The sequence below is a fragment of the Phalaenopsis equestris genome, unplaced genomic scaffold (genome assembly GCF_001263595.1).
Source record: "Phalaenopsis equestris unplaced genomic scaffold, ASM126359v1 Scaffold001343, whole genome shotgun sequence".
Lineage (NCBI taxonomy): Eukaryota > Viridiplantae > Streptophyta > Magnoliopsida > Asparagales > Orchidaceae > Phalaenopsis > Phalaenopsis equestris.
The window spans coordinates 708340-730766 of NW_018165782.1; the positions used below are offsets into that span (position 1 = coordinate 708340).

A 22427-nucleotide genomic window follows, 5' to 3' on the forward strand; every position below is an offset into this window, starting at 1 on the left:
TTAATTCCTTATATTAAATAGGGGAATTTGTCGGCCAATATATTGGTTCCGCAGACCAAACGGATGTCATGACTTTCTCTAGTTTATTTGATCGAGCCTCACCCTCAATTCTTGTATTCATCCATTGGGATAGATACAGAATATGAGGTAAAGTGCTCTTCCATTTAAACTATGAAAATTATGGGGTCAGTTTGACTTCATCTTTTTCAAAACTAAATTTTTTAACGTCCTTCCGAAGCGGGCAACGGGATTTCAATTCCGATGACCGAAAACTTCTTACGGACAAACCCCCCACCAAAAATAGTGCCGACACTCATTCACTATTCTTGCACAACATCAATAAAATCATAATCCTCCTAATCTTTATGACTTGGAACTCAACTAAGATGAGGCGATTCTTATGTAATTGACTTAAGCTAGAAGATGATAGTTTACTTTTCTTAAGCCCAAAGTTGATGATGATTTGACCATTTGATAATAATACATGTCATTGAAATAAAAATTTTGATAATCACCTTTTCACCTATCATGATTGTTAAAGGCTCAGTAGTGACATAGGCTTAATATCTAAACTCAATTAATTTGATTTAGAAGATAACATAATTGGTGATTAACATATTTAAACACTACAAGCCTGATCTTAATTATGGGCACCACAATCTTAAATAACCTTAAATAACCTAACCTAAACTTGCCTTAGGGGCACTCACTCACATAAATCTTAAATGAAACATCAATTGATTAATCGAGTATTATATCCTTGAGATAATTAAATTGCTAAGTTTCATTGAGCAAAGGGGTAGTCACACTATAGTCAAACTTCGACCTAAGATGATTAATAGAGCAATATGATAAGTCCAAAATGAACTCAGAACATTTTAAGAGATCTTCAAAGTGATCTAAGGTCATACTTCAAGCATTTTGAAATTTATTGGACATTTTGAAAGGCAAATTGGATTTGTCATATTTTACTCTAAAATCATCTATTAGGATCTTCCAATCTTCCAAGATCCAAATCTTCCAAGATCCAACAAAATCATAGCCTGAGGTTTGGTAACTAAACATTCATCTAATCTTGCAATTTAAGTTCTTTACAATATTATATACATATATTGCAGGTAATGACCTTTCAAGTGGTGGAACGAGAAGACTCGTTAAGTACACTTTTACAGTTTACAGTACCGACTTTTCTAGTACTTTTCTCACTGTATTTTTATACTTACAAAACTTGCATGTTAAACAACAATGTCACACTGCATGGAAACCAAAACTACTAGGGTAGCCGTAAAACCAAAACTAAAACTAAAATCAACCAAGATAAAATTCACCGCCATAACATTCAAAATATAAGACAACTCAAACTAAATTAAGACGTCTCTATCGGATGATCGAGAATCCCTCAGACAAGGTAACATATGGTTGCTAACGAGGCTTCCCACGGCATAAATAAAAGTATGGAACTCATTAAGTTGAGTTTAGTAAATTCATTTGGACTAAGTAAATCCCATAGAAAATAGTGGTACCAAAACGAGGAAACCGTAGGATCTTAAACGGTGTCGCTCGAGTCAACTTTAATATGCCCCGTAACATTTAAAAATGTATAACCATATGGACATCTGATTTGACATCATAACCAGACACATTAGAAAACTTAAACTCGTCACGACGAGGAGCTCAAAACTAACATTGTGGGCAGCACGAGCATCTTTAATAGCAGGAAGATCTACAACAACATATCATTCCTTAGAAATAAATAACTAGCCATAGGATCTCGAGGTTGTTTACTTATGCAACATAAATCCTTAGTTTATCTTTAGGCTTTTGTATAGCCCTGTTACACAATATAAGCCCTAACTCGTCTTAGGATTCTGAGGTTGTCGTTTGTCACGACCCAAACTCTAACATCTTCTAGGTTATTTGAGTGATCGTTTCACATAAATGTAAGCCCTAAACAAATAAAATTGGCAAGATGAAATAGTTAAATAATTTATCCTCAAAACTGAAGCCAAACAATAAGAAAATTTTGGAAGTCACTGAGTTTCTCCTTTGGATCTATGACATCCTCTAGTTCTTCCTCTTTTGGACTCTACAACAAAATGCTCCAAATTTGAGTTATTCCCCTTTCACACCTCTATGTCCGATCTCGTTGAAAAGTCATATTCTTTTGACCTCTTTGAAAACAATATTTCATGATTTTTATTGAGAGTTTTCTTAAATGGCTTTGGTTATCTAAGATGTAATTGAGAGTTTTTCTAAACTATATATATTGTTCTTCCGAAGCGGGCAACGAGAATTCGATTCTGGTAGCCGACAGCTTCTAATGGACAACTCCTCAAATAAAAATAGTGCCGACACAACGTATCATAAATACTCTATTTGTTATTTTTTTCATCACGTGGCAAATTTTTTTTGACTAAACACTCAACTATTATAACTATAATCGATCTTAATGGAGTCGAGAATAACATGTATTAACTTGGCTTTGTTGAATCATAAGTTATTTGAGATATAGCCAAGCTTTCACAAATGTTCTTAGTTCGACTGCTTAATTTTTTAAGTGATCGTGTTTGATTTGTAATTGAATTTTTTCAATTAATTGTACAAATTAAAAATTAAAATGAGCACCTAATTTTCAATATAAAATTAAAATTTTAATTTGTATTTGATTTTTCATATAAAACTTGTTAACAATCTAAAAAATTTCATGAATGCTTTATTTTTTTATATAAAATTATTAACAAATAATTTTAAATATCTAAATAAATAGGCAATGGAATAAATTACAGATTAACATCTAACCTATTTATATCAAGTATATAAAATAATATATAAGTTATTTACAAGCTTTGTTGCAGTGAGACAATAGAAATAAAAATTAACAAAACTAGTACAATTAAATAAAAAAAAATGCGTTAAATGTATATACACAATGATTTTAAATTATAATATATTACTATTAAATATATAATTATATAATTTTTAGTTAATTAAATTTTATTTAAAAGCTATTATATATATATATATATATATATATATATAACATTTAGCAAGTTATTTGTTTTGCACAAAGTAGCTTGCTTGTAAACATTAATACAACGAGCTGGACTATATTCAAATTTTATTACTTTTGATTTTGAAAAATAGCTATAACTTGTTTATTTAATAATTTGAGCAAATATTATTGAGTATTAATTGAACTGAGTTCAAATTATTCATTGCATGGTTTTCTATTGAGATATCAGTATCATTGCTCTCCAAAAAATAAAACTTATAGTCTCAAAGTCTCAAAGTAACATCCCCTAGCCCACTCATACCAATGCTTTAAAAAGCTACTTCATGAGAGCAACCAACTTGATGAAGCTTAACCTTGACTTTATTATTATGCTCATGTCACACAAATGTTTAGAATAAGTATGCCACAACATGTATGATCTACTAGCAAAAGTCACAAACACTACCTACACAAGACACCCAAAAAGAACTCATATACCTCCCTGTCTATTGGATGAATCTCAATCCTTCTAGTGTCACGGCCATAGATTGGTTACGCAACGGCGTCCGGAGTTTGGGAGTCCGGACGCAACCGTGATACAGCGGATGTCCGAGCTCCTGCTCCGCCCCACTATATCACGTCCGTTGCCCAGATGCAACTTCGCATCCGAACTCCAAATGCAATATTTTCTCTGTTGAACAATGTAGAAGGCCACGCTCCTAAATACCGTTACGTAAATGATATCTAGAGAGAGAGAGAGAGAGAGAGAGAGAGAGAGAGAGAGCGCCAAACTCCTGACTACAGTCTAACACAAACAACTGGAAACAAACAGCAGCATCAACCTGCCTACATAAACTTAAAACAAATGATGAAGCAGCATTCATAACTCATGAATCAGAGCAGAACAAACAAGACAGTTGTATATGAGACAAACAATAAATCAGTTCTCTCTCACTAAGAACTAAGAAGGCTTATAATACTTGGTGGGGACGAAAGGCATCTTCGTCACCACAGCATCGTTCGATCTTCCCCGAATAACAACCTTCACTTCAGTTCCCTGTTTATGCGAACCAGACTTCACATACCCCATCGCAATGTTCTTCTTCAAGCACGGACTGAAACCTCCACTCGTAATCTCCCCAATCTTTTCCCCATTCGAGCTCAGAATCTCGCTATGGCTTCTCGGAGGAGGACCCGAGGAGAAGAATCCGACTCGTCTGATCGAAGGACCTTCTTCCACTTGTTTCAGGATCACATCCGCGCCCAGAAATCCCCCCTCCGATCTTCTTCTCTTCCCGATGGCCCAACTCAGCCCGGCTTCCACCGGCGTTATGTGCTGCTCCATGTCGTTGCCGTACAGGCAGAGGCCGGCTTCGAGGCGGAGGCTGTCGCGAGCTCCGAGGCCGGTGAGCCTCACCTTCCCCTCGGACTTCTCTAAGATCGCTTTTGCGAGATCGACGGCGTGCTCTGAAGGAACTGAGATCTCGAAGCCGTCTTCTCCGGTGTAGCTGAAAGGTAGAGAAAAAGAAAAGCTCAAGTTAAGTACTTCTTATGTATTTACATACGTAGGTTGTAACCCCCAACTCCTATGTATTTGCATATCTAACACCTTAACTTAAATTTTTTATATTAATACCTCTGCTTTGCTTTATCTTTAAGAAAAAGTGTACATGCATGGTTATGTAAAAATTGAAGTTTAGGTGTAGGATATGTAATTAGATGAGAATTAAGTGGTATGTATGTAAATCATCATATATATAGGAAGGATTAGTGAAGTTCAGATCCTAGAAGCATTCTTTTTAGATGAAATAGATTAGCTTGTGTTCAAAACTGTTCATTACTAAACAGCCATCATGGTTGCAAGAATATAGTTGATTTAGTTTCTATAAAACTACGAGGCATTTACATATATATACCACCAAATTCTTATGTATTTACATATCTAACACATAAACTTTAATTTTTACATTAATACCACCCAAATCTTGAATATCACGTCAAAAAAACCACTACTTTAACTTTTTAAAAAGTGAAATACACATTTTCATGCAATAGGGAAGGTAGCATATATATATATATATATATATATATATATATATAAATCGAAGTTTAGGAGTTAGAAATGTAATTATATAGGAATTGAGTTCTATGCATGTAAATCTTCATTAATATTTGCAGGATTAGTGAAGTTAAGATCTTAAAAGCATTCTCTTAACTTTTAGCTCATGTGTTTTAAGGTGTTCATCACTAAACAGCCATTATGGTTGCAAAAAATAAAGCTGATTTAGCTCATAAAAAACTACATAGATGTTATAATGATGGGGTATTTACATACATACCACCGAATTCTCATGTATATTCACATATATAACACCTAAACTTCAATTTTTCACATTTATACCACTCAAATGCTTGATATCACAATGAAAACACCACTATTTTAACTTTTATAAGGTAAAATACACCTTTTCATGCATAGCTAAGGTGGCATATATGTAAAAATTGAAGTTTAGGAAAATTGAAGTTAAAAATTGAAGTTTAGGTGTTAGATATGTAAATACATAGGAATTTAGTGGCATGCATGTAAATCTTCCAAGCATCTTCACCCTTTTTCTATATGCTTCCTTGGTTGAAACTATTAGCTTCAGCACAGTTACTTATAATGTGCTTGCAATATTTACTTAATTAAAAGAACAATTATACTAGCAGAAATCTCAAATACCTTAAAAGTGAACTAACTTGCAAAAATAAAAAAAAGTAAATGGCACTTCTGGAAAATAAAAAACCAAACTGATTGATTTCATAAAAATTCCCCCACAGTAGACACCACAAACAACAGTAATACCATCCAATCCCTATGTATTTACATTTCTACACCTAAATTTTCGTTTTTGCAATTATGTGACCCAAATTTTTCATATCACATCAAAAACACCACCATTTTAACTTTTGGAAAGTGAAATGTTCCTTTCCATGCATGGGAAATGAGGTATGTGTGTAAAAAATTGAAGTAGAGGTGATAGATATGTAAAAAACATAGGAATCTAGTGGTATGCATTTAAATCTTCATAAAATTGAAGCTCCTAATGCGTTGAGAAACTACACAAACTTAGGTGGGTGGATCCAACTTGATAGATGTGATCTACCAAGTTCTTAGTGGACAAGAAATTTAAAAGTTGTACAATTATCAATGGGGAATTTATTAGCTTAAGTTAGAAATATATAGTTGCCCTTGTGTGATTAAATACTATACCTTCAACAAAATTTATAATTTTACTGGGGAAATCTATAAATTTTTGATTTTTTGACATTGTACTTATTATTTTAGATGAATATATTCTATTTCAACAAAAGCAAATTTTCCCCTATTCGCGCATTAGAAAATAAGCCGCAATTACATTAAGAAAATCATACCCGGTTCTTGTAAGAAAACACTTGAATCCATTGATGTCCAATGTCTTGAATTCCCCAAAATACATTTTACTCAAATCATCTTTCGTCAACAACTGAAGAACTGGTGCAGCAAGTGGGCCCTGAGATTATCAACACAACAAACAAAACTAAACTCAACCTGCAAGCATTTAAATGGCCAAAAAGCTATAATCTAAAGTCAAATATAAAACAATGAATTAAGAAGAAGTATGGGTGTACATGAAATCCATAACATTAATGATGTAGCATAATATAAATAAGTTGAAAATTGAAAGACTATTATTTCACATGATGTACCTAACCATTGAGAAAATAATCACACATTAACAGTTATAGAATAGGAGCTAGGCATTGTTATATCACTTAGAGTTGGTAAAACTCTTAGGGCTCATTTAGTTGTTTGAATTTTACAACAACACTTTACAAAACAGATAAATTTACTAAATCCCACAACATGGCTCGATGAAATTATAAATCCAGAACGAATTCATCACACCGAAATTTTTGAAACTCTAGAATTTGGTTTTCATGTGAAAAATGAATGAAATCTGAATCAGTAATTCTCATAATATCATCTAAACTTTCAATTTGACATCAAAAGTTCTCCACCTATTCTGCCCAAATCAACACAACACCATTTCCCAACCCCCCCTTAAGCTCTTGGTAGACTCCTAACTTTCATGTTCTAATTGATTTCTAAGATTAAGCACTATATTTTAAATTGCTCCTATCATCTTGGTGTTTGATTTCAAATTTTGTAACAAGTAAGATCTAGAGTTGAGATCACAATGAACACATAACCTTAGATGATTTTACTTATATTGGCTGGTACCAAAGAAAAAATTTGCATTGGAAAGCCAAATCCAACTTCTTCTCTGTAAAATTCTATCACTAAGAGGTTGTTTGGTTCGTTGAAAATGAAGTAAAATATAAAAGGTTTGCAGAATACTGTTATTATAATGTATTTGAAATACTTTATGGTTGTTTGGTTTATTGAAAAATAAACACAAGATTTTATATGTTTTTGTTTGGTTTGAAGTAAATTGAAAATACTATAATAATTTATTTGGGAGGAGAGCGGTAATCTGCGGGTGACGGGCGGTTGGGGGTGACGACGTGCGACAGTTTGTCGATAACATTTTGTAGTGTAATTTAAATTCGGTCAAATCGGGCCGAATTCTAAATTCAACCAAAATGAACTAAAGAGTGAAGTTTAAATTCATTGAAACTTTACATTGTACTTGCATTTCTTCACAATAAACTCATAATTTTCTCAAATTTATGTAAATGAATTACAGTACACTACAAATCCTTCCAACAAAATAGCCCCTAGATAGGAACCCAAACAATACATGTTCATCAAATAAATACCTTGGTAGATTCAGATTGCTGAAAAAAAATAAAAAAATTTAGTCTGCATCTTATCAGGAAGTTCACCAAAGTAATGGATCCAGTCTGTTTACTAATCAATCTGCGTTAAATCCAGAACTAAATGTATTAATTATGAAAGAACCTAATGGCTGAGCAAAAGTATTGCAGAAATTACACCATTACATAAGAATTTAACATTTCTTTGAAAATTCTGAATTCGTAATTGACAAACCAAACAACGAATTAAGTTCTCATAAAAAAAACTAACTCCAATTACGTTATTTCTAATTCATGAATTTTAATTCCAATTTGATTTCCAACCACACGAACCCTAAACAGCAGCAAACACCAAATTTCACCATCAAAGTAAACCCTAATGGAAAACAAATTAACATATACGATCAGATCTGACGAAACCTGGAGGGCGAGCAGGGACCTTTCATCATGGACATGCCAGGAAACATCGCCCCCCTTCGCCTTAAAAGCCTCCAAGTGCTCTCCAATGTGAGCGAGATCCTTATCGCGGCATCCAGCGTTTACGACGAGGTAGATATGATCGTCTCGAACCTTAGTGACGACGGAATCATCAATGGCTCCGCCGCGCTCGTTAGTGAAAACGGTGAGCGTGCCGGTACCGGGGCGGAGACCGGCGATATCTGCGACCACGAGGCGTTCGAGGAAGGAGATGGAGTCCTTTCCGGTGAGACTAAGGCCGCACATGTGGGACACATCGAATAGGCTGCCATTCTCGCGGCAGTTAACAGTGGAGTCCATAATGGAGTCCTTGTACTGGATCGGCATGCTCCATCCGGCAAATGGAACCATCTTACCACCGTTTTCGACATGGAAGTCGTGGAGAGCGGTCTTCTTGAGATCTGCAGCGGCGGCGGCGAGACAGCGGGGTTTGGGCAGGTGGGAGGGATGGGAGAGGTGGCGGGAGAGGGATTGGCCGAGCTGCCAGAGGACGGCGCCGCGCATTTTGGGATCGGAGTTGGGGAGGAGAGGAGGAGAAACAGGGTTCGATTCTGCTTTGATTTGATAGGAAATGGAGGGAGGAGGAGGGTGGGTGGAGGAGAAATAGTGGGGATGGAGAAGGAAGATGGATAGGCCATCGCGAGCGAGTGGCGGCTTGAAGCCATCGTCTTCTCAAAAAATAAAAAAATAAAAAAATAAAAAAATAAAAATAATGATAATATAAAATTATTATTAAGTATTTAAAAGAAAATTTTCACTCATACCAAAGCTAGGCTTGTGAATCTTAATAAATGTTTTTGATTGTATCAAAATAAATGTTTTTGATTGTATATGGATCACTCAAACTGAACTAAGGATAAGCTAATTGTGTTTTTTATTTATAAAAATTATATATATATAATGTTAAGTGAAATCGAATATTATGTCTCACGAGTCAATTTTGCGCCGATTTCGAAGGAATCAAAATAACCTAATTTGAACCAATTAATTTCAATTTTGAGTCAACCGAGCAGATTCCGAGTAAAAAAATGATCCAAATAATTAAATTTGAGCTAGCTCATTTTGATTTTTGAGTGGGATTGAGCTTGATTCAATCTCGAGTTGATTTGGCTGTAAATTGAATATAACGAACTATGAGCCACTTATGAGCTGAACCCAGCTCGACTCGAAATCGGATCTTAACAACCCTATACCATGTAATTTATATTTATAACAATTTTAAGTTTATAAATCTATGTATGAAAAGTTTTTCACTTTTAAAGATTTAATAGCTGTAATATTTTTATATATTATTAAAGACTTGAAGTTTATGCAAGTAAATATGAAAGTTTAGATGTTAAAAATATAAATACATGAGAATTATGTGGTATATTTTAGGGAGTATTGTTTAGTGGTTGAAGAGTAAGAAGTCTACTTTTTTACTTTAAGTAAATTGTTAGATTTGATGGTTTTCATCATTTCGCACGAATCTCGAAGCATAACACGGATCTCGAGATGATATTTTAAACAAAAAACATTCAAAACTTGACAAAAACGCATCCAGAGCTCCGATTTTAGCAAACTTGTAGTTAAACTGACTAGTTCAATGAGACAGACTAAATGATATCAAATTTATTCCAATTTGAGTCAAATCAAGTTTATATCAAGTCATTAAACAATTCTTGAAAGATTTTTCGACACGTTTGGAAGAATAAACGGTTGTCGAATCTGACAAGTTTATAATCAAATTGAGTGTCTCGACAAGACAAATCCAACGAGCCCAAGATCACTCAATTCTGACATCATTAAGGTCTCCAAATGTCCATTAAACACCGTCTAATTGAGGGAAGCTCTCCAGACTTTTCGATCACAATAGTTCTTATTCATGCATTAATTGCATCCAAAACACTATAAATAGAGCCTCACTCCTAAGAAGGAGTTGCAGCTTAGCATCACCGCCGACTAATGTCGATCACTATCGACCACTGTTGGCCTTAGGCAACCACTGTTGACCGTCTCCAACCACTGTCGATAGTCGTCGACCACCACCAACCGGACACCGTCAGTTAATGCTATAACTCAGAAAATCTAATAGTCTTTTCCCGTCAGTGGGACAAGAGCTCATCATTACGGTCAATGTGCCAACAACAACCTACGTGGTTCACAACTTGTACAACTCTCAAATCTGGCTCCGCAGCCTATGGACGTCATTTATACTCTCCACTACGACATATGTGGTTCACTGTTCCTATAACTGCTTACTACAGTTTCTTTTGGCAATCAACGCTTCTGGAGCAATCATCTACAAAACTCATGACGGACTACTACCTCTGCAACAATCAACAATGACTCTTGCAATCTACTGTCACTAAGAACTACAACCAGATTATAGTTATACAATTTTGTAATTTCATCTTCCCTATTTAAAGAGAAGAACAAACATGTGTACTCATCATTCATAGTGGATTATTTCAACTGGGTTATGCTCCGTGGGTTTTCCCTTTTTCAAGAGTTTGTTATGTAAAAAGTCGATGTGTCTTCTTTTGCTTACTTCTCTTTTTTTATCCGTGTGTGCTGAATTCTCGTGCAACGCTAAGATGATAATCCATTACTCTACCATCACGAATTTTCTAGCATGCCTCATAGAAAAGTGTCAAGGAGTAGAGAATAAGACTAACAATTTGTTTAGGGCAGTTGCAATTAGTTGAAAAAATAGTTGTGAAGCTGCTGGCGAAAAAGAGGCGGCCATTTTTACTCTTTTTTGTTTAAACGTTGGACCGCAACTTTCTAGCAGACATCGCACTTAGTCAGATTCAACGACACTGCACAACTTTCAGATGCAGTTTTTTGAAAAAACAGTCAAAATGTTATTTTTTCAAACAGAAAAGTCTATAATGTGGCACTGCACCATAACCCCAAATGCACCTTAAAATTCAGACTGGAATTATTTTGGTGAGAGATATAAGTGAGATTTTAGAATGATTTTGAGGCTCGGTTGGATGATGATCAATGTTAGAGTAAGGTAAGAAAAATTCTGAAACTTGTTGTCATATAGAAGTAATGCAATTAAAATAAAAGGGATAATAATCTTACTTATTAAAAATGACAAACTTTAAGCCACAAAAACAAGAAAAAAACGAGAAATCTTCTTCATTCAAATGATTTCAATCAGCACTATAGAATTTATATATAGTAGATCTTATGCATGCGAAAAAAAATCATTCAGCTTTGTCATGTTGAAGGAAAAAAAGGGTTAAAAATGTAGTAGTTAATTACATCGATTTGTTTATCACTAGTTATTTCTATACATTTTTCGAGGAGCTGTTGTTGTATCTTTTTTCTTTGGCCACCAATACCATCTCTGATGAGCTCTCGTGAAAAAACTAACTTTAAATTCGAGCTCACAAGCCGTGCTTGAGCTCTAGCTAACAATTTGAAGGATAAGCTTGGCATGGCTCAAGATCAACTCTAACTCATCTACACCCCTAGGTGGCACAAGATCAACTCAACTCATCTGCACCCCTAGGTCTACTAAATTCTTTGCATTCCAAATGTAGTTCACCATCTTTTCAACAAGTACAAAAAGAATTTATATTTAGAATTCACTCTTTTGGTTTAAATTAAATATAACTAAAATTTATTATATTTGGATGAATCTTAATTATATTGCTTAGGTAAAGTATTGTTGGCTACGTCCGTTGCTGCCACCACCACTTGCTGTCACTGGCCGACAGTCAGCTCGACCAACTGCCGCCCACCCCATTGACAATCATTGTTGTCATTTGTCCCGCAACCTCCTATAGTCGATAGTCGCCAACCATCACTGACCGCCTCTATCCTCGCCATCACGTTACGACCAACACTCACCTCATAATCTACCGCTTGCCACCATCACCACCGCCTACCACCCATCGCGTACCACATGTTGCCACTAGATGACATTACGACCTTATAGGTGTTACCATGTATTTGCAGTATATTTATTCAAATATAAAAAATAAATTCATATATTTATTATCTCCTCATTCAATTATTCAAATATGTATATTTACATCTCAATACACTGTATTTATTCATTTAATATATTCCTTCTATACTGAATTACTTTTTTAGCCTCTCAGAAAAAGCAAAATTACGTTTAAACACACAAATTTTCATTTAAATCCATCTATCTTTCTTCAACCGCCACTCACCTGAATAGCCTTTCCGTCCTAATACAAAGAGCCAAAAAATAAACTAAAATAATTACGGATAAAATTGCAGAATATAAATACTGACACCACTCGGCCATCCGGCAACCGAAGAGCTTAGATTTCTCTAGGGTTTTTCATACCAACGCATCGTCGAGCAGGTATTCTTCTCTCCTCATTTCAGTTTGCTTCCGATCTCAGTTCTATTGAAATATTACGTACATACTCAATGATCGCTGTTCATATAAGTAATTTTAGTGGCTGGATTCAGCTGTGCATACTGAATGATCGCGATTCATCTCGTGATTGGTTCCAAAATGTTGATTACGAGTGTATTGGTAGTCGGAGCAGGTTCTGATGTAGATTTGATGATTATTTTGCTAGCTATCGTTTCCTTTCTAGCGTTTCCGTCGAGGATTTCGTTGTATATATATTTTTATGGGTGTAATAATTGATTTAGTATTTTGCTAGCCATATCTTATCTTTCCTTTTTCGAGGGTTTTCAGCTTTTTTATGCTTAATCTTCAAAAGGCATTTACGGAACCTATTTTGTTTGATTATTATTTAGGTTTTTTCAATTGCGAGCTGTTTGTACTAATTTTGTTCTTCATGATGAAAGATAGTTTTCATTTTAGATGGAATTCGTAGGCCATTAATGATTTGCAATTATCCATGTATTAGTTTTTTGTAGTTTTGAATTAATAATAGTAAAGTAGGCTTTGACTGAAAGTATCTTTGAAGCTTTTTGAATGAGAAACTTGTGAGATGCTGAGTTTTAATTATTTGAAATCAATATTTACTACGGATTTTTGAACTCAGTCTGTCCTGTCAATGATCGTCTCTATGGATGATAAAAGTATAGAACCATTTTTAAAGATTGTTAATGAAATGAATGATTGCAGTATGTAAAGCAGTGCAAATAAAGATCAATGCACATAAGTAGGTGCAAATTGTAGTCATTAAAAGTTGTAAAATATGCAACAATTGAAGTGTTACACTGCCTATTGTCACACCTAATTAGGTAGGGATTGCAATAAATAAATTTGCAAAGGTGTATCAATACATTCATAGGATATGGAATTCAAATTGAATAAAAAGGGTAATATTTATATGAACTAAATAGAGAAATTATGAAAAAAAAATTCTCAATCCATGTGCAATTGTGCTTCAACATTCGAAGAGATTTGGAACTGTTGTTAAATAATTAGATTGGAAAATCTATATTCTAAAAAGAAGTTATTTAAAATGGTGAAAAGGTTCTTAAATCCTTTGGGATATATAATATAATATCACTAATACACTTAACATCAATATTTACTATATAAGGTTTCTCTTGGTGTTACTTTGCTACTGCAGAGTTGTAGGAGTTACCTTTTTTTAGGGTGCATTTACTTAAATACCACGCAATACATACTTATTTACATATCTAACATCTAAACTTTGTATTTTTTTATATTTATACCACCCAAATCTTACATAACACGTTAAAAATGCCATCATTTTATTCAAAAAGTGAAATACACCTTTTCACATGTATATAAAAATTGAAGTTTGGGTCTTAGCTATGTAAATACAAAGGAATTGAGTGGCATGAATGTGAATCTTCCTTTTTTTTTTAAGTTATTCTGGTTGTATAAGAACTCTATGAGTTATTTTAATTTAGGTGAATAATTCCATTTTGTAATTTTTTTCTCAAAGTAATACTGCTTTTTCTTTCTGATTTTTTTGTATTTGTGGATTTCTGATTTTAACTGGTGTAGTGAAAGTCTTAATTGCTGACAATTTCGATCACTCCTTTGCCATGAAAATGAAGTAGTTTACATACATACCACCTAATTCTTATGTATTTACATATCTAACACCTAAACATTCATATGTACATGCACACCACTCAAATCTTTTAATACCACATAAAAAAATGCCACAATCATTATCTTTCCAGAAGTGCAATACACATTTTCATGCATAGGTTAATGACACCAAGGTGTTATTAAGTGTAAATATCAAATTTTAGGTGTGAGATATGTAGATACATTTATGTATGTAAATTTCCTATATCATAATTTACTTCTCGTCTCGTGGACAGAACTTTAATTTGAGCATCGGAGATGGCATCAGAGGAAGCGAGTGAAACAGGGGTTGAAGTTGAAAGCTTACTTGAATGGTCAAAAAAGGATAAGCGTCGATTCTTGCATGCTGTTTATCGTGTCGGAGACTTGGACCGAACCATAAAGTATGCTTTCCATCGATTATTGTTAGTTTAATAAGTTCTTATTGGAGTATAGCTATTGTTTATTTAATAAACCTTACTTTTTACTGCAATTTTGGTTCAGGTTTTATACCGAATGTTTTGGAATGAAATTACTGAGAAAAAGAGATGTTCCCGAAGAGAAATATTCGAATGCTTTTCTTGGATTTGGTCCTGAAGATTCTCATTTTGTGGTAGAGCTGACATACAGTATGGCTTCTCATTTTTTTAAACATATTTTACTGTGTAAATAAGTTTGCTTTCCAATGCCTCTTTTGATTTTAAACCTTTATTTTTGTATTGAAACATTTACATGCATACCACTAAATTCTTATGTATTTACATATCTAATACCTTACCAATGCATAAACAGGTATATTTCCCTTTTTAAAAAGTTTAAATACTGGTACTTTTTTATTTAATGTAAAGATTTGGGTGGTAGAAATGTAAAATGAATAGTTTAGATGCTAGATATGTAATACATAGGAATTGGGTGGTATGTATTTTAATCATATAATTTACTGCCATTATTTATCACTTGAATCTTATTTACCTAAACAGATTACGGGGTGGATAAGTACGATATTGGCACGGGATTTGGACATTTTGCCATTGCCTCTGAAGATGTATGCCAACATAAATCATATCATGTGTTGTTAAAGCCTTCATATGGATTATCTGACTATTTATTACATAATGAAGAAATTTTGGTGGTGCTGTAGATTTACAAGTTGGTGGAGGACATCAGGGCGAAGGGCGGCAAGATTACACGTGAGCCGGGTCCCGTTAAAGGAGGAAGCACTGTAATAGCCTTTGCTCAAGATCCCGACGGTTACATCTTCGAGCTACTTCAGAGGGGCCCCACTCTTGAGCCTCTCTGCCAAGTTATGCTACGGGTTGGGGACCTCGATCGATCCATTCAGTTTTACGAAAAGGTATAAATTTAATATCTTATTGTTATTTGTTTGTTTAGATTAAAATTCATTGAATATCAATTTCTTAAATTATAATTTTGCTAACTTTTGTTATAAGTACGATTAAATTCATTGTAAGGTGCAAATTATGGGGTCTGTTTTGGGGAAAAAATATTCCGTCTTGACACCGCATGTCTCGGCGGGGGGAGCGCCCCCCTCGCCTGCGGCTGACGTGTAGGGCGATGTGGCTGCCGGCGGTTGGTTGTCCAGAAGTGCATTGCCCGGACTGAATATTTTCTCCTGTTTGGGACAGTTTTCTACCTACTTTGCATTTCAAACCCCCACCATAGCTTTGTTTGGGAAATTACTTTGTTGTTGTTCTCTAGAAATTTTTGTGATATGAAACTGTTTTTTTTAACCGTAATAAGATTTATTTGATTTTTTGAAAAAGTTGTATATTTATAATTTTCATGACATTTTTTTAAAAGTTTTTTTTCACCAGAAATTTACCACCATATTTTTAAAAAGTTGCAGGCATGATATGTTAAACATATCTAAACTCTACACCTTAAACCATCAATAGGTTGTCTTAATTAGATGTAAAATCATACATACACATGTCTATGTTAAATAAACTAATCGATTTTCTTATCCTTTGTGTTGAATTATAGAAAAAAAAAAGGTCATTTACATACATGCCACCCAATTCTTATGTATTCACACATCTAACTCCTAAACTTTGTTTTTTTTACATTTATACCACCCAAAATTTTCATATCACATTAAAAATACCACTATTTAAGTCTTAAAAAGTGAAATACACCTTTTTCATATATAAGTAAAATGGAAGTTTAGATGTTTGATTTGTAAAATACATAAGGAATTAATTGGTATGTATGCAAATCTTCCAAAAATAAAATTTAGGGAAAATTGTAGTTTTAGATGTTCGATATGTAAATTCATAGGAATTAAGTGGTATGTATGTATGAAAATTTTAGGTTTAGGTATTTAATAAGTACATAGGAAGTATGTAAATCTTCCAAAAACAGTAATAGGGGAATAAATCTATTCCTTTAATTTGATAGCAAATTTTGTTCTTCTTTTTTTATAAGTAAATCTATTTATTCTGTCCAATTAAATTAATTGTGTAAATGAATGGACATATCCAGGCTTGTGGGATGAGACTATTGAGGAAATCTGATAATGCGGCATACAAGGTAAGTTACTTCTGCATTCATCTCATTCCTAAATTAACTCTTTTGGCGATTCAATCATGACCGTTGATTCCCGCATTGCATGATCAGTACACCATTGCTATGTTGGGTTATGCTGAGGAGCATCAGACCACCGTTCTTGAATTGACATACAATTATGATGTGAAAGAGTACACCAAAGGGAATGCATATGCTCAGGTAATTTCACATCCTCAACCCTAAGACTGAGAAATTTATTCAGAAATACCACTCAATTCCCCAAGTATTTACATATCCAACACTTCAACTTCCAACTTTTACATATATGCTAACTTATTGATATATGAAAATCATTTTAAAAGTTAAAATATTGGTATTTTTTATGTAAATACATAGGAATGGGGTGGTATGTATGTAATTCCATCTTAATTTTATTTAGTTTGATTTTATAAAATTATTTCCAGCTTGCTCTTAGCACTGAAGATGTGTATAAAAGTGCTCAAGTGGTTGATTTGGTCACAAAGGAGCTTGGAGGAAAGATAACCAGACAACCTGGTCCTATTCCTGGACTCAACACCAAGATCACCTCCTTCCTTGATCCGGATGGCTGGAAAGTGGTGAGTTCTATAACTTTTTTTGTATTTGCACATCTAGCACTAAAAGGTTTGATATGCAACATTCATAACTTTTTTGGGTTAAATAAAAAATAACACACCAACTTTTGAAAAGTTATGAATGTTGCATATCACACTAACAATTTGTAGCCTCTTTTTCTAATTTAATTTTATTGTAATCAGATAATATATCTTCGAATATTAATGGAGTTTGAATTTAATTTTTGTTTTTTTTTTAGGTTTTCGTGGACCACTCGGATTTCCTGAAGGAGCTCCAGGCATGATTTCAGGAAAGTTTTGAATAAAAAATGTTATGGGAAATGCTTCTATGATGCACCTGTGTGTTTTATGACATTTGAAATAAGCTAATATTGTGCGACTACGTGAGAATTTTCTATGCTTTGCTGAGTCTGTTTCGTTGTCTTTTAAGAGGGATGTTTGATATATTTATACATCTAACACCTAAGCTTTGCTTTTTTTATATTTATAACATCTAAAGATTTCATCACATAAAAAATATCCCTATTTTAACTTGTAAAAGAAATTAATTTTTTAATGCATGTATATGGAGAAAATTATATATATATTTAGACGGAATAGCTTAAGACTATCATACGAGCCCCGGTCATCCCTTATGTACCTAAGAATTCAAGTACAACATTCTACACTCGAGGGGAATCGAAGTCCGGACTAGAGGGGACTTATAACAGACAAGCAAATGTCCGATCAATTGATTTAAGCATACGGCGCAATTAAGCAAGAAAAATTTAGATATCAATCAATTCTTGTGTATTTATAAATACTTTTAACACATTGAAAGATAAATTCTTCTTTCATAAGTACTGATATCAGATAATATCATTTAAAAATCATAATAAGATTAATAACAATAATGATAATAATAATAAAAATAATAAAGAATGATTAAAATGCATCAACATATCAAAAACATTAGACAACAATTATTACTGCTTCTTATAATAGTTTACCAATTAATCTCACCAAGGCAATTTATTAATCATTAAAAAAACTTAAAACAATCCTTTATAATAATAATAATAATAATAATATCATCTTCTTTCTGGAACTAAACAACTAAATAGGTGAAGTCCAAAAATAATTTCCCGAATATTTGTATGTGGCTAATTTAGTCCAAAAACATTTGTACTCTTTGATATTTATTGATAAAAATTCATCTTCTTTTAAATGTGAAATTTGTCAATTAGCTAAACATCAACATGTACAATCTCCAACTCATCCTGACACTCCTTTCTCCCCTTTTTGACTTATTCATAGTAATTTATGGGAGGCCTCTCGAGCATCAAGCTATACTAATAAATGGTGGTTATTTATTCTAATTGATGATCACACTAGAATCAATTGGGTCTATGTATTAAGAGATAAATTTGAAGCTTCTAAGCAAATTCAAAAGCACTATTCAAGTTCTTTGGGTTGACAATAGTCGTGAATACTTTAACTCTATATTAGGAGAATTCTCGTTTAGTAAGGGCATCCTTCATGATAGTTCCTGTACAGATACACCTCAACAAAACAAGATTGCCAAGCGGAAAAATTGACACCTTCTCGAAGCGGTTCGTTTCATTATGTTTCAAACTAATGTTCCAAAGCATTTTTGCAATAACGTTGTTCTTACCACAACTACCTCATCAATAGAGTTCCCACAAAAAATCCACAACTTTCAGACCCCATTATCTGTGTTGATGTCATGTTTTCCTACCAATCGGTTCTTCTCCTCGTTAGATCCCAAAATATTTGGGTCATAGCCTTTGTTCGAAACACAACCCCGACATGTAGTAAACTTGATCCCCACACAATTAAATATATCTTCCTCGGCTATTCCGCCAATCAAGAAGGTTATCGACGTTTTGATCCTATCACCAATAAAACCTATGTTAGTGTCGGCATATCTTTTTGTGAAAATGTCCCCTTCATTCCTAACACTGCCTCAACTGAGGAGTTTGATCTTTTAGATACTACTCCATTTTCGACTCTAGTGAACATTTCTCTTACAACAGCCGTCGTTCCCGATGCACCTTGGGAATCGCTTAATTCGCCACCAACCGAGCTAACCCCACCAGCCCCACCTCTCAGTGTCTATACTCGCAGTGCAAAATCTTCTATTAAGACTTATCTCAACGCCCCTACCATCAAGACCGTTGCCTCGCTGCAGGCCTAGGAGTTCGCTCCGCGGCTACGGCCGATGAACCAGGTACGATGCTCACTCCACCTAAGTGGGTCCATGATCTGAGTGAAGATTTGCACCTCCTTATTGAGTTATGCAAACAGGTACAACCATGTGCTCTTCAACTCCTTTATTCTATGACAAAATACATCTCGTTCCACAACCTCTCTCCACCTTAAAAAACATTTGCAACATCCTTAACGGATTGTTGTCTCTCATCCACTATTGAGGTGGTTATGGCTGACCCGCCTAAAAGTCTACTGTCATGGACGAGCTGAATGCACTTCAGCGCAACCATTCTTGGACATGGTTGATCTCCCCCCAGGAAGAAAACGGTAGGTTGTCGATGGATTCTCAGCACCAAATTTAACTTTGATGACTCTTTTGAACGCAACAAGAGCGATTGGTCGCCAAAGACATTCACAAACTTATGAGATCGACTATGATGGGATATTTGCTCCCATTGCTAAATTAAATATCATTCAGGCCATGTTATCCCTAATTGTGATCTAGATTGGCCCTTACTTCAGTTGGACGTCAAGAATGATTTTATTAATAATGATCTCACTAAGAAGGTTTATGTCTCCTATCGGGATTTGACTCGATTTCTTCTTATAGACAAGACTCGATTTCTTCTTATAGACAAGACTCAACTTTTTCTCGTAGACAAGTGTGTCGATTGCAGAAGTCTCTCTATGGACTGAAACAGTCCCCTTGAGTAGGGCTGTCAAAATAGCTCATTGTTTGCAAACAGCTCACGTTCGGCTTGTTAAGTAGCTCGTATTCGATTCGTTCACTAAGCAAACAAGCCACAAATGAACATATTTTATGTTTGACTCATTTTGGCTCTATATAATTGACTACAAGGCTACAAAAATTTATAATCAAGTAAACTTATTAATTAAAAAATAGAGTACAAAATATTAAATTCTATTTAAATGGATTTTTAAATATAAATAATAAGATTTAAATTTTGGCCCTACACTTAACATCCTAAGGTTGTGTGACTCGGGCTATCAAATTTGCTCGTTATTCGCGAACAACAAGTATTTGGCTTACTAAACAAATGAGCCGAACACAAATAATTTTTTTGTGCTCGATATATAAACGAGTTGAACACAAACAATGATATTTTTTAACGAGCCGAACACGAGTCAAGCTTAAACCCAAGCTTGGCTCGTTTACACCCCTACCCACAGGTTTGGTTTGGGTTTACACAAGTTGTAGTGGGCCATGGTTTCTCTCAGGCCCAATTTGATCATACGCTATTTTTTTCCATTTGTCTGGCGACCATATTGCCATCCTCATCGTCTATGTCGACGACATTATGCTCATAGGTAACGATATATCAGCCTTGTAGTCTCTCAAGTCCATCCTCGCCGTGTCTTTTGAGATGAAAGACTTGTGTTCTTTCCGGTATTTCTTAAGCATGGAAGTAGTTCAGTCCCCTAGGGGCATTTCTCTTTCCGAACGAAAATATGTGATGAATTTATTTACTTAGACTATTATATTCCTTTGCAAATCGATAGCTATCCCAATGCATTTCAATGAAAATTTATTTGAAGTTCCCAATATCATTCTGGTGAATAAAACACGCTTTCAACGCCTCATGGGTAAAGCTCATTTATTTTGCCCATATGCGCCCAGACATTTTTCATGTCGTTAGTGTCGTTAGTCATTTTATGCATGACCGTTATGAGCACCACTTTGTTGCTATCCATCGGATCCTTCGCTACCTAAAAGGCACAAAAAGCTCGGGTTTATTGTTCACTCGTCATGTCTCTCGTTTGGTTGCAGTTTATACTGATGTTAATTGGGTCAGGTATGTCCATGATCGATGATCTACCTTCGGTTATTGCTCCTCGTGTGAGGATCTTATCATTGGAAAAGTAAAAATATAGTTTGTTGTTGCCCATAGTACTGTTGAAGCAGAGTTCGCTCTATCTTTAGATGTCTGTGAAGCCCTATGGTTATGCATCATACTCGGTGAGTTATGTGTGTCAGTCACCGTTCCTTTGCAACTTTTTATGAAAATAATGCCGCAATTAACATTGCACATAATCCGGTCCAACATTATCATACCAAACATGTGGAGATTGACCGTCACTTTATCAAGGAGAAAATCGATTGTAAGGAGATTTGTGTTCCGTTTGTTCTATCTATTGGTCAACTGAACGATATTCATACAAAGAATTTCTCTCGCCCTTTGTTTGATGATTTTATTTATTTCATTTTATTTTCTATTTATATATATTTCAGCTAATTATAAGAGTTTTTATTTTTATTTTATTTAATTTGATTCTTGTAATCTTGAAGATATTGATGTATTTCTTTCCTAAGTTAGGATTCTAGTAAGTTGTATTTAAGCAAACATTTCATATCAACAAAAATATTTGTATTTTTTCTTAGTTCTCCAAACCTACACATAAAACTACACTTTATTCATTACATCTTACGAGACTTGCATTACCATGACCCAAGCTTCCTTAACAAAATTATGATATGATCGACTCTGGGAGTATTGTAACGAAACTTAGGCTATGCAAAAGCAATTCCCATATGAATTCATATATATCCTTCATGATAATGTCTTTTGAGACTTACATTAGCATGGGCCAAGCTTCCTAACCAAATTTCTGATATGATCGACTCTATGTAAGGAAACTTAGGCTATGCATAAGCAAATCCCATATAAAGTTATATATATCCTGTGAGATTGAATTAAGGAATTTCAAGGAATATATGAATAAGTGTAGTTTCAATTCATAACAAATCTTCCATAGTCGACTAAAATTCAAATGGCTTAAAGAGTACAAC

General features: G+C 34.2%; 2 protein-coding genes across 2 annotated transcripts; one reads left to right on the forward strand and one right to left on the reverse strand.

Moving 5' to 3' along the window:
- Positions 1–3793: 3793 nt before the first annotated feature.
- On the reverse strand, positions 3794–8918 carry LOC110034093 (aminomethyltransferase, mitochondrial). The gene is made up of 3 exons (XM_020738355.1): positions 8213–8918; positions 6407–6525; positions 3794–4500 (listed from the first exon to the last, which is right to left on the reverse strand). Exons 1-3 carry the CDS (start codon positions 8771–8773, stop codon positions 3954–3956), a joined length of 1227 nt encoding a protein of 408 aa, XP_020594014.1. The 5' UTR covers positions 8774–8918; the 3' UTR covers positions 3794–3953.
- Positions 8919–12473: 3555 nt separating this feature from the next.
- Positions 12474–17804, forward strand: LOC110034073 (lactoylglutathione lyase). The gene is made up of 9 exons (XM_020738326.1): positions 12474–12599; positions 14525–14671; positions 14772–14896; positions 15248–15312; positions 15409–15621; positions 16770–16817; positions 16905–17012; positions 17258–17410; positions 17647–17804. Exons 2-9 carry the CDS (start codon positions 14547–14549, stop codon positions 17689–17691), a joined length of 882 nt encoding a protein of 293 aa, XP_020593985.1. The 5' UTR covers positions 12474–12599; positions 14525–14546; the 3' UTR covers positions 17692–17804.
- The last annotated feature ends 4623 nt before the right edge of the window (positions 17805–22427 follow it).

Excerpts from the sequence above, each read along its gene's own strand:
- LOC110034093 (XM_020738355.1), bottom strand. The coding sequence starts at position 8,773 with ATGCGCGGCGCCGTCCTCTGGCAGCTCGGCCAATCCCTCTCCCGCCAC. Across the intron at positions 6,526-8,212 it reads GGTCCCTGCTCGCCCTCCAG|GGCCCACTTGCTGCACCAGT; the intron begins GTTTCGTCAGAT and ends TGATAATCTCAG. Across the intron at positions 4,501-6,406 it reads TGTTTTCTTACAAGAACCGG|CTACACCGGAGAAGACGGCT; the intron begins GTATGATTTTCT and ends TCTACCTTTCAG.
- LOC110034073 (XM_020738326.1), top strand. The coding sequence starts at position 14,547 with ATGGCATCAGAGGAAGCGAGTGAAACAGGGGTTGAAGTTGAAAGCTTA. Across the intron at positions 15,313-15,408 it reads TTGCCATTGCCTCTGAAGAT|ATTTACAAGTTGGTGGAGGA; the intron begins GTATGCCAACAT and ends GTGGTGCTGTAG. Across the intron at positions 16,818-16,904 it reads CTGATAATGCGGCATACAAG|TACACCATTGCTATGTTGGG; the intron begins GTAAGTTACTTC and ends TTGCATGATCAG.